Source organism: Cylas formicarius, unplaced genomic scaffold (genome assembly GCF_029955315.1).
Source record: "Cylas formicarius isolate icCylForm1 unplaced genomic scaffold, icCylForm1.1 PGA_scaffold_8__14_contigs__length_24414737, whole genome shotgun sequence".
In the NCBI taxonomy this organism is placed as follows: Eukaryota; Metazoa; Arthropoda; class Insecta; order Coleoptera; family Brentidae; genus Cylas; species Cylas formicarius.
The window spans coordinates 1,959,055-1,986,232 of NW_026844361.1; the positions used below are offsets into that span (position 1 = coordinate 1,959,055).

General features: G+C 37.4%; 1 protein-coding gene across 6 annotated transcripts; it reads right to left on the minus strand.

Annotated features, from left to right (window-relative positions):
* Positions 1-27,139, minus strand: LOC132706830 (uncharacterized). 6 transcript variants are annotated; one of them, XM_060678409.1, is made up of 15 exons: positions 25,920-27,139; positions 24,326-25,085; positions 20,576-20,912; positions 18,954-19,155; positions 18,671-18,903; positions 18,406-18,615; positions 15,865-16,077; positions 15,550-15,729; positions 12,305-13,207; positions 11,040-11,222; positions 10,822-10,983; positions 7,073-7,270; positions 6,801-7,015; positions 6,499-6,742; positions 1-1,095 (listed from the first exon to the last, which is right to left on the minus strand). In XM_060678409.1, exons 2-15 carry the CDS (start codon positions 24,754-24,756, stop codon positions 466-468), a joined length of 4,341 nt encoding a protein of 1,446 aa, XP_060534392.1. In that variant the 5' UTR covers positions 24,757-25,085; positions 25,920-27,139; the 3' UTR covers positions 1-465. The 6 variants fall into 6 exon arrangements, with proteins under 6 accessions (XP_060534392.1, XP_060534391.1, XP_060534390.1 ...); XM_060678408.1 differs by having other exon boundaries at positions 15,550-15,732; XM_060678407.1 differs by having other exon boundaries at positions 15,550-15,795.
* Positions 27,140-27,178: the final 39 nt, after the last annotated feature.

The following is a 27,178-nucleotide window of genomic DNA, read 5'->3' on the forward strand; positions in this document are numbered from 1 at the left end:
GTAAGGAATGAATACCAGTAATTCTTTCATTCGCTACCTGAATAAATATTTGAACAAAAAAACTAACCACAACAGAAACGTTAATCGTCAACTGTAGAATTTAAGTTTAAGTGGTTAACTTTTTGGTGAAACATCGATTCAGTTAGGGAATGAAATTAATTGATTCTTTGACGCGGTATCTGGAACAATGTTTCAGAAAAAAAGGTAACCAAAACCGATCGTAGAATAAAACCAACCGAAACAGAAATCTTATAAAAATCCTCCCATCCGACAGGGGTCGCGAAGAAGCAACCCTCTGTGGAGGAAGTCGATTCGAATTGTCCTCTCAATTAGAAAAAAATGGCGGAAACGACACTCGAAAGGCCCGCGCGAACCTCAAACTCGGGAATACCCGTTACACCACCCGGCACATCTTTACCCTACTCCCTTGGAACCCGGCACCAGACTCCCTCCCTAAACATACCGTCATGACAGTATACTGTCCAAGTCGAGGGCGGCGTTCTGCTGCATGTTCGTGTTCTGCTGCAGGTTGAGGATGCTGTTGATGGCACTCTGAACCTGCTCGTCAATGCTATTCGTCTCCGTCTCCTCTTCCCTCGACGACCCGTACGAACTATTCGCGCTGTTCGTCTGGGAACTGTCGTAACCGCACCTGGCGGCGATACTGCCGCCCCCGCCGCCCGAACCCGCTCCGCTTCCACCGTATTGTACACTATTTACACCGCAGTCCGATTTCTTCACGTGTTTGTCGACCCGAAACCGTTTCAGGGTCTCCAACCGCGAGTCACTGCTGGACGTCCGTTTCAGGTTCGACTGCGGAACGTGGTGCTGAGCTGTCGACGGCGCCGACGGCTGTTTCGGGTCGTCCCGGTCGGGCAAACACCCGAGCTCGCGTTGGATACACGCCCACTCGTCGTATTCTTCCGTCGACTGGTTGGGGTCGCCCGAATGTTGCGCCTGTAGGGATTGGTGATCGGCGACCTGCAGGCTGACGAGGTCGTTCTCGTAGTCCTGCCGAAGCTTGATCAGGGACTGCTGCTCGTCGGCGAGGAACATCCGATCAAGCATCATCAGCTCGGAGGTCTGGACTTGTCTCTGCAACATCGAATCAACTATTTTTGAAAATTTCAACCTATGGAAATTTTCTAATCGGAATCGGAATTTCTCACCCTTCACAATATCTAACGACGATCAAATGACCAAAAAAACTAACCTTTTCTTTTTAAGAGAAGTACAACGGAGAACAGTAATCTAATACCTCAAATATTAGTGGCCACACCTGCAAGTTGTTAAGCAAGAAATTTTGTGAGTCTAAATAGCTGACTAAATTTTGTGTTGAAAACTTCAAAGGGATCAGATTGCATATAAGCACACCTTTTCAATCTAAATCGCCTTCACTCTTTTCAAAATCAGAATTGATTATATAATAATAATAAATAATAATAAATAGTCTTTATTAGGCCATTAAGGCCACTCACACTTAACCCATTTCTAACTACAACTACATATAAATTACAAGTATGTATAAAATGACAAAATAGAATGAATGATTGATGCACATGTATTCTAACGGATTATTTTACATTAAGTTTAGTAACTGTTTTTTTAAATGTAAGATAAAATTTTTACATGAACCAAGTAACTTTGGTTTGAGGCCGCTATTTAAGGAGTTGAACAAGCTTACAGAACATTGAAATTTTTTGTTTTGTGCAATGGCATAGTGAGTGATGATTGGTGTCTTAGATTCAAGACATGAATGGATTTCTTTAATACTAATTTGTCATTCAAATATTTTGGAATGTTGGAATTTATTACATGTTTCAAACAGCATAAAAAGTTGTATTTGAAAACATCTTTGATTTTTAAACAAATTCAATCTTTTGATATGTGGTCAAACTTGCGTAGGTTAAAAATAAAGCGACAACAAGTATTTTGGATTTTTTTGTAGACGATAAGATGTAACAGCGTCCAAACAGAGGTAATACACAATGTTACAATAAGACAAGCGAGAGAGCATAAGATTTTGGCACAACTGTAGTTTCATATTGTAGGACAATATATCTCTATTTGAATATAACAATTTTAAACTCATCTAACATTGTTTGGAGATGTGCTTAACATGATTCGAGAATTTCATATTCTCGTCAATATATAGACCCAAATTTTTAACAAATTCTACAACTTGAATAAGGTTGTTGTCAACGTATAATTTCATTTTGGACTTCAAACTGTTTCTCTTCCTCTTAGGGGCAAAAATAATGGCACTACACTTTGATGGTTTTTAAACATAAATTATGAGGCTCCGCATACTTATTTATGCAAATACTTATTTATGCTGTTCACTGCCTCCTCGTAACGGTCGCGTTCGAAACTATGGAACAATTGCGTATCATCGGCAAAAAATTGTACTTAGCTCTGTGCAACTACACCACCCAAATCTGCTGTATAAAACAAAAACAATAATGGACCTAATACTGAACCCTGTGGTACCCCTGATGGAATATCTAGAGTAGTTAATAGCCGGTCCTGCAACAGAACTTTTTGACGCCTGTTATATAGATACGACTCAAAAAAGCTTAACGTTTTGTCATCAAATCCCATATACCAACACCTGGCAATCAACAGTCTATGATTTATAGTGTCAACGGCTTTTGTAAAATCCAGTAGGACCAGAGCCGTCGCCATAGAATTGTCACCCGCTCTCAGGATTTCATCACACAAGTTTAATAGCGAAGTAACCGCTATGCCCTTTCCTAAAACCAGATTGGTGGGCTGGGAGTATGTCCTTTACAGCAACATATTCATTTTTCTGTCTGTGCACCACTTTTTCTAGAATTTTAGAAAAAACTGGCAACAAACTTATCAGCCTTAAATCTCCAACTAAAGACGGGTCAGTATTCTTAGGAATAGGAACGACCAATGCCTCCTTCCACATAACTGGGAAGTATCCAATTTCAAGGCAACAATTCACTAGATGGCAAATGTATTTATCTATTTCTAGCATGCACAACCTTGCCATCTCCAAAGTGATTCCGTCGACGCCCATAGTACCTGACTTGATCTCTGTTACAATTTCAGTAATATGAAAAATTTCAGTTAATTGAAAAGTAAAATTGTATTCGTTACTAATTTTGTGTGAATTATAAAAATCTATGGTGGATGAACATTTGTAGTCACTGTTCTCAACTAAAGAGACAAAATAACGATTAATCTCTTCTGGATCATGTAAATTAGATGGTACGTCCACAGTTACTTTGTTTTTCTGAATATTTAATTCTTTTATAGCTTTGTAAAATCGAGAAGAGCTTTTTTGTCGCAAAAACTCTAAGATCTAATATTGATGATGAAATAAGTTTAAGTGTCAAATATTAGTGGGTCTATAGTCTATAGCTGAATACATTTCCTGTTGAAAACCTGAAAGGGATCAGTTTGCATATAACCACACCTTTTCCAGTCTACATTTCCTTCAGAGTTTTTTCAAAAGCGGAATTGATTATATCACGCCTATAAGAAAGTTGGTTGGTTTTGGTTAGTTTCTTTCCTTTTTAAGCTAATTACTATGAAGAATGCAATCTAAGTGCTGCAATTATATTTCATTATTATGGCTAATATTTACCATCAACTTTAATGAAATAAATTCAAGGCCTCAAATATTAGTGCCACTCTTAAAGGTTGTTGAACAAGAGATTTTGTGGGTCTAAACAGCTGAAAATAAGCAAATCTTTTCCAATCTAAGCCTCCTTGGTTGGTTAAAGTTCTCAATTATTGTCACCAGTTTTGGTTAGGTTACAAATCTGCAGGTTAAAATAATACCTATTTCTCCATTTCGATCATTTGTGAAAAATAGAAAGGATAGAATTCTCGCTTTCCAGTTTTCTTTTTTTATATAGAAATATTTCAAATTGCAAATTGTCATACTAGTACAAAGTTGGATAAGCTGCTTCATAATTATCGCGACGTTAATTTAGGACTTGCAATACCGCGAATAACCACAAAGGACAAAAAAAACTATTTTTTTATGAAATCTATAAATATAAATATTATATGTTATACAGCTATGAAAAATTAATAATAAAAAGTGTTCATAATCTACGTTAACAATGTTTTTAAACTGAATCAAACTTAAGTTAAAGGGATGTATATCATTTTATTCCAGTGGAGATCGAACACGAGAACAGTACACACACTACTTTTGTGATATCAATTGAGAATTAATTCATCACAATTCCTCAAGTTTATTACACCTTACACCTTACAAATTACACCTTAATCTCTAACCTGATTTTTCTGACATAATTTTTCATTATTCATTGTGTGCAGCGTAGGTTCACTCTACTAAAAAAACATTGTTTTGTTTAAAAATATATTTTTTTTCAATTAACACATGAAAAAGTAGTGGAAGATTTTGTCCACTACGCAAACCTAACATTCTAGGAAAGCTAGGCCCATGTTTTATAACTACATTTAATTTAGCACATCATCAACTAATCAACTAAGGGAAAATCATCTTCAATATGCAAATAATAAGTGAAGAGGAAATATGGGGAATCAAGTAGTTTTGTAAGAGGAGTTATACAAAGACTTTAATATAATATAACAATCCAAAAAGAGCTAGAAATTACCGTATGCAGTCGTCAAATAATATGCAGGGAGTCTCAACACAATTTTGTCTAAAATTCTAGGAAAAGTGGTGTACAGTCCGATAAATTTATATGTTGCTGTAAAGGACATACTTCCAGCGCACCAACCTGGTTTTAGGAAAGGGCATAGCGGTTACTTCGCCATTAAACTTGTGTGATGAAATGATTTTACAAAAACCTTTGATACTATCAATCATAGATTGTTGATTGTCAAGTGTCGGTATATGGGATTTGATTACAAAACGTTAAGCCTTTTTGAGTCATATCTAAATAACAGGCGTCAAAAAGTTCTGTTGCAGGACCGGCTATCAACTACTCTAGATATTCCATCAGGGGTACCACAGGGTTCAGTATTAGGTCCATTATTGTTTTTGTTTTATACAGCCGATTTGGGCGGTGTAGTTGTAGTAACGCTGTAAGCTTGTTCAACTCCTTAAATAGCGGCCTCAAATCAAAGTTATTTGGTTTATGTAAAAATTTTAGCTTACATTTAAAAAAACAGTTACTAAATGTAAAATAATCCGTTAGAATACATGTACATTAATCATTCATTCTATTTTGTAATTTCATACATACTTGTAATTTATATGTAGTTGTAGTTAAAAATGGGTTAAGTGTGAGTGGCCTTAATGCTCATAAAGACTATTTATTATTATTATTATTGTCTAATGAGATTAAAATGTTTACAGTCCTTAAAAAATCGAATAAAAGCTTTTACAATATTTAATTTAAAGTTATTAAGTTGGCTCCAGTCCCAAAGCTGGTTAATATCTTCTTGTAGAATTTGTGTATCAATTGATTGAAGAGTTAGGCAAATATCATTTATGAAAAGGTTAAAAAAAAGTGGTGAACAATGATCTCCTCGAGGTACCCTCAAGGAGGTCAGACCTCGATCGTTTTTACATAAAGTTTAAAAGCTTTACTCTTTGTGTCCTGCCTTTCAAAAAACTTTTTTTAATGAAACCCAAATTACGTCATTTTGAAGCAATAAGTCAAAGTTAACTCTGTTGAAGATCTTCGAAAAGTCGATGTAGGTTATAATATTGCCTATTTTCTCCATTTCTATCATTCATAACCGACAAAATAGAATACATCTCCCGCTTCCCTTTTTTTTATATAGAAATATTTTCATTTCTATTCCCTCAAATTCAAAAAAACCCCAGGGCCGGAAAAGTCCAAAAACGAACATTGGTACATTTGAACTACCTCATTTATTGGCATTTAGAACAAAAAATATTCGAGTCAAGACTTGCTTGCTTTTGGATTGAGATATGGGCCTTTACTTTTAATTTAATTTTTTTCATTCGTTTTTTAAAATATGATGGATAGTATTTTTTGAATTTTATTACTTTTGCCGACGGGATAAAACACTTAATCGATTTTTATTTCTTTGTCTTTTTTTGTTTCTGTTAAAACAGCTAGGTTCATTTCTTTACATTCTTTTTTCTTCTCACTTTCACTTCCCACAAAATTAAAATAATTTTTTTTATTTTTCAAAATTTCGTTTTTTTTTTGGGCACCAAGATAAAATACTCTGTACATAATTTCAGATTAGCCTCCGGTTTTTAGTACTCACGCACCGGCTTTGAGTGGCGACACACGTTTACGAGTGCGAAATATATTGAACTATTGAACTACCCACATGAAGTAAGTAACTTATATTGTACTAGCGAACCCGAGAAAAAGTGCCAAAAGTGCTTGGGCAGTGAAGTTAACAACAATTATCACCAATACAATTTGTTTCATAATGAAGAATGTAAAATCACAAACCACGACCCATCGTCTGTATAATAAAAAATAGATAACACCAGAACAGTTAGGACATTTAATCTACCCTACTTCGACGCCCCACACTCACCATACTCTCCTTCAGCAACAGGTACTTGTACTTGTCCACCATCTTGCCGAATTTGCCGATGAGGTGCTTGGCGGTTACCTCGAATATCTCGTCCGCTTTGGCCAGATCCTTCTGGGACAAAACCGCCTGGTCCATGCAGTGGTACCTAATGAGGCGTATGCACGCGTCCTTCTTGTCTCGGAACGGGGTGTGGACGTCCGGCTTCGCAGCCCCATTCTGGTCCAAGTTCAGCTGTGTCTCGATCCTGAAACGAAAAACCTCCGTCGATCGCTTGGGGACAACCCCGAGCGGAGAATACCTACAGGTGGGCCTTCTTGGTGAGCGAAAGAAACTGCTGCTGGTGTTGCTGCTGTTGTTGCTGCCGGTGAAGGTGATGCTGGTGTAATTGCTGGTGCTGCTGCTGCTGCTGTTGGTGGTGGTGCTGCTGACTCGGCTGGGGCGGAGGTTGCGGCGACTGCAACTGCGCCTGAGGCGTTTGCGGTGACTGCGCCTGAGGTTTCGCGTAGATATTCGGCAACTGCGGTCAGAGGGCGCTGTAAATAGTTGCCGCGCGGTGGCGCTGCAGACGTTTTACCTGCGACGCTACGCTCAACCGTTGGGCCAGGTGGTTGGGGTGGGTGTGGGGCGGAGCTTGATGATTGTTTGCGTGGTGATGATGAACCTGGTGGTGTACCGGGTGATGGTGTACGGTAGTTTGAACGGGCAGGTCGCCTGTACACGTGGCCACGGACACGGACACCCGGGGCGTCGTGTGCGATTGAGTAGAAATTGGCTGCAAGGAAAATCGTTTTGGAAAAACGACGGAAATTTCCGAAAACAAAACAAAAAACACCCAAACATACGTAATAAGAGTAATGGCCGTCCGAAACGCGACCGTAGTGGAAATAACCGTAATCCGTGGTATAGTGATACATCATAATTACCGTTTGGTACTCAAGGCGATCCCAAAGCGTACGACATTTTTTATTGCGATTTTTGAGACCCACGCTCGACAACAATTATTGATAACATCTTATCGCGTTCGGACGAAACAAAGTTATCACGCGGGTCGAGAGTGTTCGGCAATTAATAATTAAAGATAACCGGCGAGGCAACTCCGAAATTGAAACGGAATGAATTGGAAGTGGATAAAATCGAAATGCAAATAAAGAAAAGTATTGTATCCGCAATCTCTAAAAGGAAATATTTTCCTTGACAAATTGTGGTGATTTAATTTTACGATCGCTAAATATTTGTTTGTCAGTTTCAATTTGTCGCAATTGTTCCGTATAGCAGAAGGAAAACCGTATAAAACGCGCCAGCGAAAATAAGTGACAAAACGCGATAATTAATCGCGATGGGCAGTACGAATGACTCGCCGATGTGCTGCGGGATAAATCTTTTAATCTAGCACCGGTTTTATTTAGAATTAAAGAAATATTTTCAAATTTTCTGCCAACATGAAGGTATTGGTATATTTTCGTGTAGATACTTGGAAAAATAATAAAACTGTTTATAAAAAAAATTAAATGACAGTTTACTTATAACATATCGGTTAATAAAAGCAGTTTAATATTAATATTTTAAAGTCTTCACTAATATTGTCATTATCCAGTGTGGCCGAAACTGGGTTCTCACGGGCACTAGTTTTGAGTGGTCAAATAAAAACGTTATATTTAATCAAAGTTAGCACCCTCTACATATTATGTGAAAAATAGAATGTCATTGTATTCCTCATCTCTAAAAAGCTCCCAATCCAAGTTTAATATATGTTTTTTTATATCACACACCTTAAGAATGGCGGTTCATTACTATTTACACTAACTGGCTAGCATTTACTTAAAAATCCTCCGATTTATTAATGCATGATGCAGTCATAAATATATCACCTTTAGGTAAATTGTCTGATTGTCCTCTTATAAAACCTGCATCAACCATTTTCAGTCTTTAATAGAACCACCAAACTCCAAATCAAGCAAAATTAAACAAAACTGTCTCCGAAAATAATTAAATATCAATGCCTGCATACGTGCGCCTAGATCGACATACAACGGTCTGGGGTCACAAACAATGGCAGCGCGTTTATTTTACACATTTATTTTTCAGGTAATTTAATTGTGATTGATTTTTTTCTTTTTATGGGAACTTGTAAAATTGTTTTTAAATGATTTTCTGATTTTCTTATAGCGAGGTGGTACCACTAGTTCAATAACTATCGATTTTTTCTCGTGTTTTCCAAATTTTTGCAATAGTAGAATAAGAAACCTGATAAAAACGGGGGTGAAAAGCGACTTGCACACTTATGGGTCAAGTGTTTTCCCCTAGAGAAGCTGCTACGGCAAGCGATCGATCACTTTCATCTTCCTTTCTAAAGTGAACACTTTACGTTTCTTTTTTTTGAGGTTTATCCGCTGCGCGTTTTAATTTACAGCACGTTGATAATTTTAAGGTTCGGAGAACCCACGTCAACTATGCGGATAGGTAAGTTGCCTGTTTAAAGGTCAAATTTTCTCGTTACACCCGATAGAAAGCAGATGAAAACGGTCGCTATATCCAATATGTCCCTATTTCCCATGTCTTAAAAAGCAATTTTCTAATTGAATGTCAACAGTTAGGGGAGCGATGTTTGGATCCATTTTAAAAAGAACATTTCATATGAACATATGTCCTAAACCTTTTAACTTTTGAGATACAGGGTGGCATACTTTTAAAATAAAATAAAATAAAATATATTTTTTTAATATCTGTAATAAAACTTTAAATAATTTAATGAAATTTGTGTTCCACAATTTCTTAAAAATACACCAGTGGCGTACGTTGCGTTGCCACTGATTTCTCTTAAAATAAAAATTATTCTACAGAGATTCAAGTTCTTCATTTTTTTCAATCTGATTTACTGTTTTCGCTAAAAAAATCCTCTTCTCTAAGTAGTCATGACAATATCGTTAATGCTTAATATGACAACATGCAGAGAAATAAGTTTTTATTTTTAAGTGAAAACCGTGCGAGAGACTAAAAAAATTAACAGATCAACGTCTTTTTTTTTAAGTAAATCAGTGGCGTGGCACTGACTATAAACAAATAATATTTTGGTTAATTAGGTCGCCACTGCACTAAATCGAGAACTTTTTTTTGTGAAAAATAAAATATCTATCTAAAACAAAATATCTAGTTTTTACTTACCAAGTAGTTTTCTTACTAAGAAAAAAACTAAAAGACTTTTTTTACTTTTGCATTTTAATGAAATAACATCCTAACAATATAAATAATAAACGATTCTTAAAAAAAAAAATATTACCTACTATTGTAAACGCCAAATTGTCAAAAACAGGGTAACATCCTGTATAATATGTCCACCACCGAGCAGCGGAGGGACGGGGCGAAGAGGTCAATATGCCGATACCCTTGCTATAAACCACGTAATAAAAGTTCTTGCTGTTTATGTCTAAATCTTATTTTCATCATTAACTTTTTTAGTAAAATTATCCGTTAATAAATTAATAACAACCTTTTTGAAAAAAAGTAGAATATAGTAACTAGTAACTTAACTTATTAAATCACAGGAAGCTCTTATATGATCCTTCAGCTCTCCTACAGTGATAAATGGGGTGAGATAAAGCAGGCTTTTAAGATGCTCCCATAAGAAAAAGTCCACAGTATTTAAATCTGGGGACCTAGCGGGCCATGGTTGAGATCAGCCGAGACCTATCTATAGGTTTGTAAATGTAAAGTGAGCAGGCCCGCCGTCATGCATGAACCACATTGTGTTCCTAATTAAATATGGTACTTCTTCTAGCAATATTGCACCCCTATTAAATGATTATTTGCCCTCAAAGTACCTGTTTCAGGCAACCTTCTACATACATTTTAAAATGTTCGCCTATCTGGTATGACTCCATTAGGAAAGCGCTTCTTAACAATGTTCGGATATTTTAAACTGTCAAACAACCGCCTTGACAACAGAATTAATAATTCTTTCAGACAAAGCAATTTTTAGAAGTATTTTAATAAAACAGTTAATGATATTGTTATGACCATGCAGCATAAAAACCTTTTTTATTTTTTAAACAGAAAACGGTGCATCGGATTGAAAAAATCAAGAAATTAAATTTCTTTAGAAATGGTTGAAGATTGTAAGAATCATTTATATTTTAAGAGAAATCAGTGTGTGCCAAAATAGACAGGTAAAATTCCGTACGCCCACCACTGGTGTATTTAAAAAAAAAAAGTGGTACACTAAATAATGCATCTTGATACAAAGTACATGTGTGCTATATTTCATTTAAATATCTAAAGTGGTACTATAGATATTAATTTTTTTTTTTCGATTAGAAAACGACCTACTTGTTGTGTGCTGGTGGGAACCGTTTCCACGCTGGTACTCCTCACGATGCTCTGGCTGCTGCTCAAAACCGGACTGGGCGGTTCGCTCTTGACGTGCCCGGGTGACGGCAGGTTCAAACTGGACGGATTCACTATCGTCAACTGATTGTTGTGGTAGTACACCTGAGAAAAAAATATACCCTCGAGCGACGCTTTTTCCGGGACCGGAAAATACACACCTTGTCTGGAGGCAGCAGTTTCCCGGAGGCCAGTATCTTTTGCTGCTCAGCGAAGAGCACCTTCAGAGTATTCTGCATTTCCGTGTCGCCCGGCTGGAGTCGCGCCGACAAACTCTGGATTTGCATCTGGATGGTTTTCAGGTGCTGCTGCTTCTGCGGCGTCAGCTGGATAGTAGTTATCCGCTGCAAAACCAAAAAAAAAACGAATATCTCAACCAATCGAATTTTCAAGTTTTATTTATTTATTGGTGGGTTATTTTCTCTTTATTTATTTTGTTTTTCCTTTGGTAGGTTATACATGTTGTTCCCTCATTTTTTTTATTCAACTTTTTAGAAAAAAAAAGTCAATGTGCAACATTGCATACTTATTTATATATAGAAAAATGAACAAATATGGCGGACGAGGACTTCCATTGGATCTTATTAAATCATACCTGTCATCTAGGAGACAATGTATAGTCTACAATAATTCATTGTGGCATTTTATTATTTTCATTTCATTTAATCTCCAAGATAATGGAGGATAAGGAAATGTCAGAATTTAGAAGCGTGGATAGTGTGGTGCCACAGGGCTCCGTCCTGGGTCCCCATTAAATATTAACCACTTCCATGGACCCTTATTAAAAATTCCCAATTTTAGTTTTCAATTGAAAAAAAAAAACACATTTTTCCAAAGACCCGTGTTTACGCAAAAAAAAGAAAAATTGAAAAGTTCATTTTTCTCAAAAAATGATCAAAATCAAGCGAATAATTAGAAATTTTTCATAGAAACTTCTATAGGCCACTGTAACACTTTTTATAAAACTTCTGGATTCCTCCTGCGTCAGGTTTTGTTGAGTCGAACTAGCTAACGTTTCGCCAATCATCCTGTTGACTTCTTCAGAGCTTGATTGAAACTGGCCCGCATTTTACTCCGTACCTGCTTTTATATTGTTTGAGGGGACGGAGCTAAATGAGGGCCGGTTTCGATAAAACTAACTAGTTTTCAGTTAAGTCCTGAAGAAGAAAACAGGATGATTGGAGAAACGTTAGCTAGTTCGACTCAACAAAAACCGACGCAGGAGCAATAAAGAAGCTTTATAAAAAGTAATTAGAATTTTTTTAAATATTAGACATAAAAATACTATCAAGTATATGAAATGGACCATCTGCTCCTTTTCGACTTTGTAATCGCTATTTCTTTTAAATTCAATAAACAAATAAGGTATATAAAATTGGTAACCCAACCGCCACAAAACCAAACCCAGTACCAAATCGAGGTTTACCTGCTGGGGTTGGGGCCTCTCTAACCCGCTCGCCGGGGTTACCGTGTTGCTCTCCTCCAATATCTGCCCGAGTAACTTGTCCACGTCGTGGTTCGTGTTGGATCCGTTGGAATCATGCCCGTGTACCGTAGGACTGACCTTTTGCTGCTTCGCGGGCGAAATCGGACTCTTCTGGCGCTCCTGCTTCACCTGGTGCTGCACCGACGGTTGCACCATCGCCTGGGGCTGCGCGGGCTTGCTCTGTATCGGCTGCACGTGGTTGTGCGGCAAAATATGCTTCGGGGGAGGCGGCGGACTGGCCATCGCCGACACGATCGACTGCTTGTTATTCTGCGCGCACTTGGTCTGGTCCGTGGTGACGACGCCGTCGCCGCCGTCCTGGAGCAATGTCTTCACGCCCTGGATCTTCTGCACTTTCTTGATCGGCTTCGCCTTGGGCGAAAGCTTCTTCTCGCCCTGGTCCTTGTTGGGCCTTTGCATGAATATTGTCTGCCCGTTGACAGTCAGCTGCCCATTACGTTTCAGCTGTTCCAATTGGTCGGGCGTCAGATTCACGACATAGGAGGTGGGCGGGGCGGCGTTGCTTTGCTGATTCGGCTGGCCGTCGCCGCCCACGTTCTGTTGCTGCGCGTGATGCTGGATCGGCTGCACGGTCTGCACGGGCGGCTGGCTCTTCTGGAATGGCTGCACCTTCAGCACCGGCTGCGTCGTCTGCGTGTGGGCCTGCTGGAACCCCTGCACGTTGTGCACCGGCGATTGCGCCATGTTCTGCTGAGCCATCACCGAATTCTGTGTCATGTTCTGAGCCACCTGCACAGGACTCTGAGCCATCGTCTGAGCCATCACGTTCTGAACGGAACTCTGGGCCATGTTTTGGGTGACGTTTTGCACGCTCTGGATCGCCTAACGAATTTACTCGCATCAGTACAAAAATGGCGAACTCATTGCTCGTGTATAAAGTGGCTCTCAAGTAAAGGTTCAATCCAAAATCAATATTACACATGTACAATTTGGAATCCCTATTATTTCTAAGATTTGATTTAATATTTAACCTTAAAATCATTCATAACTTATAGGATTTCTAATGTAAATAGATATCATAACAAAACAGATTTATTTTGTACCCATCTTGTTTTAAATTTAAGAGTTGTTTCAGTGTTGTTTTCCCGCCTCTGGTACTTTGTTTATAATTAGTGGTCGCTGTTTTTGATACTCTCACCTGTTTGCACCGTAATTCACTTAATTTTTTTCCAGTATTTCTCGCGCACCGTATAATAGACGAAAACAGTAGGGAGCAGCCTACGACCCTGTTTAAACCATGATTTTTCATTTATAGTTAATAATTTAGCCTCAAAAATTGCAGTTTTAAGTACAACAATTGTGAATATGCAGCGAATATCATGAATAGGGATTTGGAAAATATATCTAGCTTTACGGAAGGGCATAATTTACACTTAAAGAAAGAAAATTAATGAATGGACATTAGACGTATTCAAGTTGTACAATCTGTTAAAAATCTGAGCCTGTATATTGATAAGAATATAAAGTTTTTGAATCATGTCGCGCATGTCTCCAAGCAGGGTTACAGAAGTTTGAAATTGCTGTATTCGAATAAAGATTTATTGTCATATGACATGAAAATGCAGTTATATAAGAGTCTTGTTCTCTCTCGTTTGTCTTACTGCAATATCGTGTATTACCCCTATTTAGAGACTGTAACCTCTTATCGGCTACAGAAAATTCAGAATACTTACTGTCGCTTTATTTCTAACTTATGCAAATTTGACCACATATCCACATAAGAAAGAAAAAAAATTCCATTCCTAAATATTTGGATGAAAAATTAGTATTTAGGAAATCAAGTCATTACCTGAATCTGAGACACTGAGCCACGCTCACTATGCCTTTACACAGAAATACAAAATTTCGATGTTCTTTTACATATAATGCTGTAATTTTGTTCAACTCCTTAGATCACATTCCCAAATTAAATTTTCTTCATAATTAATATAAGCTTTGGATACAGCAATAGCAACTTAATCTGTAAGTCAGATTGGTGTTAACACACTTGGGCGATAAATTTATTATTAATATCAAAGACAGGAACAATGGTTTTCAATCTAAAAAAAGTTATGGCAGTAACACAAACCAAAAATAGAAGAAATTAGAAATCAAGGTAGATGGAAAAGTCCTCAGAAATTATGTTGGAAGAAACAGGAAGGCAGGATAAAGATAAGGTATGCTATACATTAGGCAAGGGACTGATAAATAAAAACGAATTTTCCCAGGAAATTAGAATGAAACTTTGTAAATCAATCTGCAGACCATTGCGCCCATATCGCTGCGAGTCGTTGGTATTGTCAGATATGGACAAGAGTAGAATGCACATAAAAGAGAAGATTCAAAGGTTGAATCCATAAAAGAAATGATAGACGAGAAACAAGTTGGATGGTGAGGCCTTTTACAGAGATTAGATAACACCATGCGAGTTAACAGAGTTTGGCAGAGTAAAATGCAGGGAAAAGGAAAACTGCAAGAAAGAGAGCAACTTGGGATGGCACTCTGGGAAAGATCTTGAAAAAAAGGGGTGGAACAAGGGTACAAAAAATTAGCACTTACAGTGTTATATAAATTTGAGATTGCTGTATTTAAATAAATTTTAAATTTATAAAATTTAAATATACATAAATACAGTTTTGTAAGGTCAAGATATTTGTCTTACTGCAATATTGTGTAGTACCTCTGTTTCAAACTTATGCAAATTTGACAATATATCCGGAGCATTTAAGAAAATAAATTGGTCAAAAATAAATACTCTTAATAAAATAATAAAAATTTCGATGTTCTTTTACATATAACGCTGTAATTTTGTTCAACTCTTTAGATCACATTCTCAAATCAAAGTTTCTTCATATTAATATAAACTTAGTCATAACTAGTAAGTTACATTAGATTCACAGAATAAATGCACCCACAAATTTCTCAAATCCATTGTGCATTTGGTATATTTCTGAATGAATTATCTAATTGCTGAAAGAAATGTTACTACGACTACATGCAAAACTTTTAGCCACCATTTAAAAAGGCATTTAAATTGTAAAAATGTGCATATCGTATTTAGATATGGATTAAGTGTGAGTAACTTTAAGGTCAGACTTCGCCAATATAATCTTAATAAAGACTATTAATACAATTATTATTAATATTATTATGAGGTGAAAAAGGAAAACGTTTGATTCAGTTACCTGCGAGTGAACATTCTGAGGCTGGTGCGCCGCCTGCTGCGCAGCCTGCTGTTGCTGCTGCTGCAACAGGCTCTGTATCTGCGACTGCAGGCTGTGCACCTGGCTCTGCGATATGCTGTGCATCGGCTGCACCTGCGAATGGATGCTGTGGATCGGTTGCGGCTGCACGATCTGCATCGGCTGCTGTAGAGCATTAACAGTTTGGTGTTGTATGGTTTGCTGTACGGTTTGCTGTTGAATTTGCGGCTGTAAAGACTGAAATAAGCGTAGGGTTCGATTATTTGAGACTTCACAACCGCGCGCGCGTATACTCACCTGAATGGTGTGCTGCACCTGAGGCTGCACTGTCTGCTGCTGAACGGTTTGGATCGTCTGTGATTGCACAGTCTGTTGCTGTATCGTCTGCACCGACTGCTGCTGGATCGTCTGCACGGTTTGCTGCACGGTCTGTTGGTCCATCGACGGCTGCAGCACGAGCCCGCCGTTCAGACCAAGCAAGCTCTGGAGTATCAACTGATTCTGCAAATCCTGCCGGAAAGAAAATTTCAGTGGTTTAATAATATTATTATTAAACGTCAAAATTCTCCAAACATACCAGAACAATATATAATTTCATACAAAATTTATTTATAGAAAAAATAGCGATGAGTACAAAACTTCATTTCTTTTATTTGGAAACACGTATTAGTAGATCTCAAAAATTTGAACAGTTGAGAAAATGTGAGTGTGTTTTTGATATCTTAGATCATTAAATTTTAATAAAAATCCTGGAAAGGTATGAAGTGAGGCGCTAAAGTCATATATGTTGGATAGGGGCCAGAAAGTCTTAATGACAAGGGATGGGAGACAATATTCTTCTGAAGAGAGACATTGAAATACTAAGCTAGTACTAATACGAGCCATCTTGAGTTGAGATCTCTCACACTTTCAGGGTTATATATATGTAAGTGCTTATAGTTTTTGTTCAAGAACACAGAAAGGTTTATTTTGAACGAGTCACAACAAAATGAGGTCTTAATTTCTCATTGCGCAGGGTCATATCAACTGAATGAGATTCCACTTATTCCCGCATAAAATGTTTTAATAAGTTACATTTTACTTTCCCGTTTCTTTTAAAAACTTTCATAGAAGACTTATCCGAGTTTAAAATTCATATATATGATTGCTTGACTAAAAGATGTCATTGTTTGTGCCAGCCATTAACCCCTTATATTGTTTTCTGTCTTTACATTGCGTAATCATTTTACTTGTCTATTTATTTCAAGAGTGTTTTCACTATTTTTAAGCATAAAAGAAAATAATAAGATTAGCAAATCAAGAATTTGAATCTGTATGTTCCTAAGAATGCTTATGAACCTTTATGTTAAATTGATTTTACCTTTATTAAATTACGGCTATGGGCAAGCTACCTCATAGCTTAGATAGCGGTATAACTTAATTGAATTGCATCATTATCTGAATAAGTAGGACACTGAGAAAAAAAAGTTAAATACAATAAGTACATGCACAGAAAACTATAATTGGAAATTTTTATTATGAATCCATGAAAGTAGTTAATATAATGGTATCTATGGCGAAAATATATTTTACAGAGTAGTCACAAATAACCATCAAAACAATGTTTTTTCCTATTAAAAAATATACATATATTTTTTTAAATTGAACATCCTGCATTTAGCACTTTTATTTAATTTGGGATTTAAATCTGTATCCTTTCATATTTATGACTTTTATTACCAAAAATGGTCGTTTACAAGCTATGGCTAATTTTCTGCAAAAACTCGTGTATTTTACTTTAAATGTAACTAAACCTATAGAGTATCCTTTCTAACCGATTTTCTAAAATAATTATTTCTTAAATTCAAAATAAAATCAACAAACAATGCAAGTAAATAAAACTTATTACTAATTATAAAATTTTTTCTATATAACCTCCATTTTTGACAATACAAGTAGTTTTCATTTGGTTTAATTTCTACCAATAGCTACAAATAGCACAGTTCTCCGGCTCTGTTTAATTATTTTTTATTTTTTTTTAAAGTCACTTTCAAAATAGTGTCAATTATAAGGATACAATAAAAACGTCTTGTTTGAAAGTCCTGTTGGGACAATTTCTGAACTGGCAAAAATTGGAATGGATGATACTAAAAGTCCTTTGAACACTAATCTTACTAATATCCGTTAGATCTCGGGGTGCGTCTCTTTGCGAATTTTCCTTGCTTTCTTCACAATACAGGAGAACTTCAGATATTCTAATTGCTTCTCCTCTATTAGGGCAATTTTTGGACGGTGTTTTCGATTACTGACTAACACTGCATGCTCAAATCACGAACAATTCGTGAAAAACTATGCTTCCTCGGTAGTCTTGCTAATGCTGGACTCTTTTTATTGAAATTGACACCATACAACATTTTAGGGGGGGGGGGGGGTTAGAAAACGTTTTGTAACTACTAACTTCTATTTACTTGGATTACTTGTTGATTTTATATCCAATTTAAGTAATTAAAGTTTAAAAGTTGAATAGGTTATTATATATGTATTTGCAGAAAATTGGCCACAACTTCTAAACTAACAATTTGTTATAAAAGCTATAAACATAAAATCACAAACCTAAAAAAAGTGCTGAATACAGAGTGTTGCATGTAAAAAAAAATTCTAATTAAAAAAACATATTTTCCATGGGCATCTGCGACCACCCTGTATGATATATTTTCGGCATAGGTAGGTCCAAGCATTAAATATTAACCACTTCCATGGATCCATAATAAAAATTCCTAATTTTCGTTTTCAAACGTAAAAAAACAATTTTTTCCAAAGACCTGTTTAAACGTATCGCTCGTCGGAGTTCGGTAGTACCTGAGTGTTAAGCGTGGGATCGTGCTGCAAAACGAGCCTCCCGTCCTCGCCGACGGTCAGCTTGAAGCCGCCGGTCGCCCTCTGCAGCATCAGCCCGTTGTTTATCGTGAAATTGGGGGCGATGAACGAGTTGAAGGGGATACCTTGTGCGGCAGCCGCTTGCGACGTGCTGTTCGAAATCATCCCGCTCTGAAAATTCTGGTTGAGGACCTGAAACTAAACTTGGTGGGCGCTCAGGAAACGCGGCGACGGGACGGGGTCTCACTTGGACAACGGGCGTCGCGGCACTGAGCGTCGGCTGCGCCATCGCCGATATCTGGATGTTCTGGATGTTTTTCTTCGAGTCCGTGTGCACGAAATTGGTCTGGGCTTGGATGTTGCTCGTCTGCACCAGACCGGGCTGAGGCTGAGGTTGAGGGGTGGTCGACACGGAGTTGTGCTCGCTCTCGCTCTGCGACGTATCGCTTTCGAACTGGATGTCGTCCTCGTCGCCGATTCCTTAAGGCAAACGTTAACCCAACGCGCGGGACATTTGAACTACTCCTTACCGGACAGCTTCATGATGTTGGCAAGGTCCAGCTTTTTCTTCACCTTGGCTTTGGGTTTCTTCTTCACCGACACCTGCTGGATCTGCTGCTGAAGGTGTATTTGTTGCTGTTGCTGCTGCTGGTGGTGGTGCTGATGTTGCTGGGCGTTATTGACTATCGTCTGGTGGATCTGCGACGCGTTGATCGGCTGCTGATTTGCCATCTGCGCGCGGTAGGGATATTTTATACCGGACCGTGTAACGATCGCGGTAGTTCAAATGGCCCGGCACGTCGGCACGAGATTTCGCTCTAATTTTATTTAGCGTACGGCGAAAAATTGCGAGAACCATCACTTTCATTTTCATATACAATTGATCCTATTTGTTGATTGAAAACTTAATAAAGAAAACAATACAAAGGTATCACTTGTAGAAAGTTATATCCTAAACCCTCATAAAGTAATTTGAAGTTACAAAAAATTAATTAAATCATTACACAAAAGATTTCTTGAATGATCTTTTGAAGGTTAATTTCTAATATTCTCCTAATACATTAAAAACTAGCATGATGATTCATTGGAAGTATTTATGTACACGGGTATATTAGAAACTGTAAGAGATACAGCGTCGCTTAAATGGAAGAAAAGTAGCATATGTATGCTAAAAAATATACTAGTTTTGTTTTGGTTGGGGTGACAAATGAAAATGTCCCTTTTTCAAAAACCACAATATTTTATGTTCAAATTTTCAGGATATCGGTAAAAAGCCGACGTCAACGTTTGTTTTTCTTATGGGCGCCGTATTAAATTTATACCTTTTCTTCCTTAAAAATGATTTATGTTTGGTCAAGATAAATCCGGAAAATAACAAAAAAAAATAGTGTTCGCACTTAATAAATTGTGAATTTTAAAATGAATTACTTTTCCAATAGTGATAAGTATGATATGTTGGAGTGTTTTATTCTCTGCTGCAGAAAAGAAGCAAAAGCGCAGAGCTATGTAAAGCGAGGTTGAAATACCTCGTACATCATTACATTACATGGAAGAAACAACAGGCGTTGCTCGCTCAACAGCGGATAGTATTCTAAAGCCTCATAAATATCACCCTTATGTGAACGGCCTTGCCAGGAAATCCAGGATGACGATAATGTTAAAATACTGGTCGAATGAGTGTCGATTTACTAATTGTGAACTCTTTAGTAGTAAAAACACTGTATTTTGGACAGATGTAAATCTACGGCTAGCTCGTGAAATTAGGCATCAAGTGAGATGGGGAATTAACATTTGGTTCGGTATTTTGGGTACCCACAAAATTGGACCATATTTTTTTGATGATTACCTAAATTCTGAGAGATATGAGAGAGCACAAACAAACGTAACAGAACCTCCCACTAGCGGCTCTGCAACAAATGTTTATCTTGACCGAACATAAATATGTTAAACACGGTTAAAAAGCATTTTTAAAGAAAATTTTGTAAATTGAAATTCAATATGGCCGAAAACAAAAGCTGACCTCGGCTAGTTCGCTATTTTCTTCCATTTAAGCGACGCTGTATCTCTTACGGTTTCCAATATCCCCATGTTCATACTGGACGTTGTCCTGTAATTGGTGGATATTTTCCATTTAATTACCACTACAACGTACCTGCGTGGTTACGTAAGTGGTAGAGGGCGCCAGATGCACCCCGTTGGTCAACACCCTGACCATGGGCTGTGACCTCGGCGGCTGCAACTGTAGCAGTTGCTGCCCCGCCCCCGCCGGCTGCAAGATGAGACCCTGCGCGGTCGCCGTCGGCATCTGCGCCGTCGCTCCCGCCGTCGCCTGAATTTTGGGGGCGGTCATCTGGGTGGCGGTTTGGGGCCTCAGGATGAACTGGACCCCGGGAGCGGTGAGCATCGGCATCTGGTTGAGCAGCAATGGTTGTGCGGCGGGCATTAGCGTGGCCGCCGCCGGCTGATTCGCCGGGATCACAATTTGCGGGCTGTAAAGGTTAAAGAAAAAAAATCCCTTAACAAAACGACGCCACTGGATATGCAGCAGGGTGTTTTCTAATTGAATGTCAATAATTAGGGGTGATTTTTGAGTACATTTTAACAATAAACTTCATATATGTACTAAACGTCTTAGCTTTTGAGATACAGGGTGGTAAAGTTTCCAAAAATAAAATATGTATCATGTATCAAAAGGCATTATTAAATGTACCACTTTTATTCTAAATACCCCAGTGGCGGGCGTACGGAACTCCGCATATCTATTTGGGCAAACAGTGATGGCACGCTACTGATTTCTTTTAAAATAAAAATAATTAAATTAATTAAATGAAAATAATTTCTTTATTTTAATTTGTTCAATCCGATGTACGGTTTTCGATTAAAAAAATAAAGGAGTTTTTTATGCTGCATGGTCATAACAGTATCGTTAACATGACGGCATACAGCGAATTATTACCATTACTATTCTTATCTGTGTTATTAAAATACTTCAAAAACTCGAAAATTACGAATACAAAGTAGGTAAACGTAAAAAAATAAAACAAATTTAAATAAGAATCCTTTATTATTTATATTGTTAGGATGTTATGTTATTTCATTAAACTTGTACAAGTAAAAAGAACAGTCTTCTGTTTTTTTCTGAAGGCCACTAGTTGGTAACTAAAAACTAGATATTTTGTTTTAGATGGATATTTTATTTTAAGTTTTAAGTTTAAGTTCTCCACTTAACCAGTGCAGTGGCAACCTAATTAACCAAAGCATTGGTTCATAGACAAATAATGACATTTACATGTTTTTATGAGCAGATATAATCTCTTCATTTTTTTAGTCCATGGCAGGGTTTTCTCATAAAAATAAAAACTAATTTCTCTGCACGTTGTCACATTAACGATATTGTTATGACCATGCAGAGAAGTTTTTATTTTTTTAAGCGAAAACCGTACATCGGATTGATAAAATTCGAGAATTTAAATTTATTTAGAAATTATTGGAGATTGTAAGAATATTTTTTATTGTAATTGTATTCCGTACGCCCGCCACTGGTGTATTTTTTTAAAAAAATGTGGTGCACTAAATAATAAAAATTATATTTTATTTTTGAAATCTTCACCATCCTATATCTCAAAAGTTAAGACGTTTAGGACATATGTTTATATGAAGTTTTCTTTTTAAAATGGACCCAAAAATTGTTCCCATAATTATTGACATTCAATTAGAAAACACCCTATATATAAAGGGCTTACTTAATCTGGTAACGCGAGTACTTTTGTGGCAAATACAAACAACAATTCAGGAATAATATTTGGAATAATATTTGGAACTCAGATAGTGAAGATTCTTGGACGCCCCGGACAGCGTCAGAGAGACAACATCGAATCAGACCTCCAAAAATTAAACATCCCTTTAGAACAGTCATTTCATAAATAATAAACAGCTGAAAAGAATTCCCAATTCCCGAAAGATTTAGGAGCTATTCCCGATGAAAGATTGTTATTTGACGATCATATTAATGCGATATCTATTAAAGGTTAAAAAATGGTTGAGTTTACTATCATTCTGTATATATAGTTCTGTGGTTGGGTCTCCTTCACTTGAAAGAGTACATTTTTGAGGTCAGTACAGTATTTTGGAAGGAACTACTTTCATTGCGATCTCCCAGCGAATATAGAGTTCAACTGGGGATAGATTTTTTTTTAAACTGCATATACTTTTAGAGTTAAATAAACAATATATAGCGCAAATTGTCCTTTAGGTAGGTACATATCACTGATTAATGAGTTAGAGATAGACATATTTCATGTTACATTAAGTCTGTTTACAAGTTAACTTAAGACCTGTTAATGTTAGTAATGTTAGGTAATAGTAATAGTAATGATTTATTTTTTTCCTTTTACAAAATTTTTATTATTAGGGTTGAAAAGTGGAAAATGTTAATCCTTTTCTTCTGTAATTACTTCATTTTTACTATTATCGAGCATGTACCAAAGCAGATTAAGTATAGTTAATTATTTTTTCAAAGAAACTTCCACAGGCCAGTCTAATACTATTTACAAATCTTGTGGATTCCTCCTGTGTCGGTTGTTAATGAATCGAACTTGCTGAAGTATCGCCAATCATCCTGTTGGCTTCTTCAGAGGTTAACTGAAACTGAGTCTTGGCTAAGATTGTTTGGTTGGTTAGTTTTTATAGATTCTCGGATTGTTCGTTAGTTAGACAATTGATTTCATGTTGTGTTATTAAAGAAGAATTATTGAATAAGATTCAATGTCCAATTTCATGATTAAGTTCGGTAACTGCTAATTAGCCCATACAGACGTCAGCAAGTTTCTATTCATCAACAACCAACACAGGAGGAATTCAGAAGATTTATAAATAGTTATTATTGTTTATGTTTGTTTAGTTATCTATTTGTTGAATATTGCTATTATTATGTTTAAATTTATTATTGCCAATCTTAAGTTTATTATGTTTTGTTATTTAATTTGATTTAGTTGAGATATGAATAAACTGATAAATAAATAAATACATAAATACTGACGCATGCGCTGCTAAATGGAACGAGTCCCTGTTAAATGTTGGACTTGGTGCTAAATACTCTTTTGGGAAAATAGAAAACGGAACTGATTTTTAGGAAACAAAAGTTTTAGTTATATTCACTTAATGTTTTTGTACTGTTTTTTTCATAAAATGTTAAACGTTTATTGTTTCTTGTAAAATTAATACATGTTACTTCGCAATAATATTTTGGATGAGTTTATAAATAGCTGATAATTCTTAGTAATATGTTAAATATTTCAACTGGAATACCACAGAGTTCCATCCTGGGTATGCTATTTATCTTATTTATTAACCAGCTTGACACTATAGATCCAAGTACTCTATTTACAGTTTTCGTAGAAAATGTTTCACCTTTAATTTCAAATAATTCTGATATAGTCAATTGAGTAAAAAAAATAATGTGTTATATACATACATACATGAAGCAGTTCTAACCTCCCCACAACATTCACAAATTAAAACTGGCTTCCCATTTTCCGCGAAATGTAGGTCTATTACTTTTTAATATCTTTCCAAGCAACATAAGGACCTGCAAAACTTTAAACTTTTTTAAAGTTATGTTAAATACCTTTTTATTTGAAAGAGTATTTACAAACTGTATCATAGGGTCAGGTCATTTTTTGTTCTTTCTTTTAGGTTAATATTAAGAATAATTTTTCCTATACAATGCATTATAGTGAATGGAAATAAATGTATTGTTTTTCATTGCTTGAAAACCACATCATCTATATTGTGTACGTCCCCATCTTTTAGGCCCTTTATCCAAAATCCATATCCTTAACATAGTCACCAACAAGTCCTAACTTCACACCTCATAGAAATCTCATATTCCTCAAACACTCACCTTACACTAGGTTTTGGAGATTGCTGAGGACTAGCCGAAGGTTTCGGCAATATATTTAGGTGGGGCTTGAGCTTGATGATGTTCTGAGGTTGCGACGTCTGAATCTGCCGCCCAATGAGGTTATTGTGTATGATCTGCATCACCGGGAAGTTGGGCTGAGGGGTGGGCGGCTTGAGACTGGGCGACGGCGATTTCAAACTCGCAGGCGACGAATACGGAGAGGGCGGGTAGTTAGGGCTCGGGTTGGAGTAAGCCGGCGACATGCCCGTCACGATCTGTGGCTTCTTTACGAGGTTGAGGTTGTTGGAACCGACCACCGTGCAGTTGGTGCTCAGGTTTTCGTAGTCGATTTTCTCTTGTTTGATTTGAAAGCTCGGATTTTTCGGAGATTTACACATTTTCTGTAGCGCCTTTTGCGGGTTCTGAGACATCTTTCACGGCACTTGAATTTTGTCCCGACGTTACCTTATATCACCTGGTTTAAGTACATGTTTTTTTTGCGCAACGAATATTTACATCTGGAATGCGATATATATACTATCTCGTGCTTGACGTCTTCATGTTCGTTTACGAGAAAAACAACGCGCCCGCACTAACCGAACTCGAACAAAGCCATTTTTTCGTTGTTCGCATGGAAAATCTGCGGATCCAGCGACGGCATTATTTCACCACGGGCGAACGGAACATTTCCCTTCGAGAACCCTTTAGAGAATTCGAAACTCTTCACACCGGAATCGAGGCGGCGGGCACCTTTCAACACCTGAAACAAACGAGAGACGACCTAAACCCAAACATAACCTCCACGTGCGAAATGTACGCGTTTAACCGCCATTTCTAATGTAAATCCACTCACGTTGAGTACGACGCACGACCCACGCGACACCGTAACGCGGAACGGCTCGCGATCTACCTTTGTTTATAAACGAAATTTGCAAATTTGCAACGAAATTCCGTCGCGCCCGCCATCTTTTACATATTACGATGCTCCTTTTTTCTTGTCCCTTGTTCTTAGCGCGATCACCGATCAAAGCATTTCCCCCCCACCACCCCTCCTCACTCGGCGAGCTAAAAATGGACCGATCCGTCAATGTTCAAGGTTTTCATACTGGACGCTAAATATCATCAAAACAACGCTCGGACGCGTTTTGTGTCCAGAGAATTCCGCAGTTTGGCGTGGACGACAATAGCTCTCCCGCCATGGCCGACTCCGCGAAAAATTAAGAAAATAAATCAAGCAGCTGGGAGGAGACGATAAAGGAAAGCGGCGGTGGGGGGGGCGGGTGCTCGCAAATGCGAGATAAAAATCCGAAAAGTGGCTCGAGACGCCGAATGCGACGCCCGTTAAACAAAACGATGCTCCAATAGACGGTTAACGCGTGATTGACAGGTAATTCGTTGACTAATTAAAAAAATCAATAAGTAAGTAAGGTTACAAGGTAGCGATAGGTAAAAATGACTCGCTTATAAAACGTATCAGGCGCACGGCCCGCCGATCCGGAAAAAAACGAGCCCTTTCCGGGGTTTTTCTAAGTACGAATAACATCGGAATCCAGCCTACGCGGGTTTGAACGTAAAACGATAAAATTCTACGTACCTTTTAACAATTTTCACATCACGGGTTAAAAACGGGGTTTACTCTGGCGAAAGCAGGGAACGCGCTCATCTGATTGGCCGGATGACGGCGTCATATGATACACAAAAAAATAACATTCGCTTTGAGGTTAGCTGCCGCCGGCGCGACTCTAGACCGTATGTCAAGGTCGTATAAGGAATCCCCCTTCTGGTTCCAGGAAACCGTGCAGAAATGACTTAATAGTGTTTTTAATACTAATCATTTTTTTCATGAACGTTGGAGGAGGTGTGATTTCGGTGGCCGCCAATAAAACTCGACTGCTCCGAGTGGATTTTTTGCGATTTCGAGCGCGAAACTGGCTCTCGGTTACCGTTAAGACGTTTGCTCTTCGGAATTATCGTCCATTAAATATCGATTGTTCGGGGTACGAGTTTTAATGCGCAAAACTCATTCATTGGCCGAAAAGCGAACCGTGCAACAAACGCGTTTGTCCTCCGAATTTTCGAAAAGTGCTGTCCGTCATTCGATGCCGGAAACCGGAAGTAATGAAATAAATCGATAAAATAACCCGTTTTTTTTTCTTTACGTATTTGTAATTTGCTACAACGCAGGTAGCAAACCTGTATAGGTTAACAGCAGTGGAATCCATCATCCGTCGGGTATTTTCTTTTCTGCCTTACGTAACCTTAAAACGTAATTTATTTAAAATTGCTGGTCGAAATACCAGTAATCGAAAATGTCCTAGACAATCGTTTTTTCGAAATTTGTCGTTTGAAATCGCGTATAAAATTCATGTTGCAGTGGTCTCCAAATGTATTGTTGGTTGCTCACCTTTACATCTAATATTTTATTGGAAGAATTTTATTTTTCAAGCAATAAAATTTTTGTTTTGGTTAATTTCGGTTATTTCAAGATCATGAAAACGAAAATGATGCATATCCGCTGATTTAGGCTAGACGAAATTTTTTCCAAATTTTAATATAGTTAAAATTAAAAAATAAAATACCTTCTCGCTTTGGGGGGCCCAATTTAAGCAGAAATCCCAGACCCCACGTTGCAATAAAATTTACATAACTCACAAAATTTATTGAAAAATTACAAAGGACAATCCCCTCCGAAGGGTCTTACAGTGGCATATTTACATAGACATTCGTAATAAAGAAGTCTTGGTAACCCACTTAACCCAGTTATCCCATTGTAACTCGATAACATCCTTCTCCCTACAGATAACATCCTGGTCCTTACACGACTTATGAACATTCCATAGTTGCCCACGAGTT

Coding starts and splice junctions, on each gene's coding strand:
- LOC132706830 (XM_060678404.1), bottom strand. CDS start 24,756: ATGTCTCAGAACCCGCAAAAGGCGCTACAGAAAATGTGTAAATCTCCG. Junction 16,078..18,405: donor ATCCCACGCTTAACACTCAG/GTACTACCGAAC, acceptor TCTTTCCGGCAG/GATTTGCAGAATCAGTTGAT. Junction 15,805..15,864: donor AGGTGCAGCACACCATTCAG/GTGAGTATACGC, acceptor CGCTTATTTCAG/TCTTTACAGCCGCAAATTCA.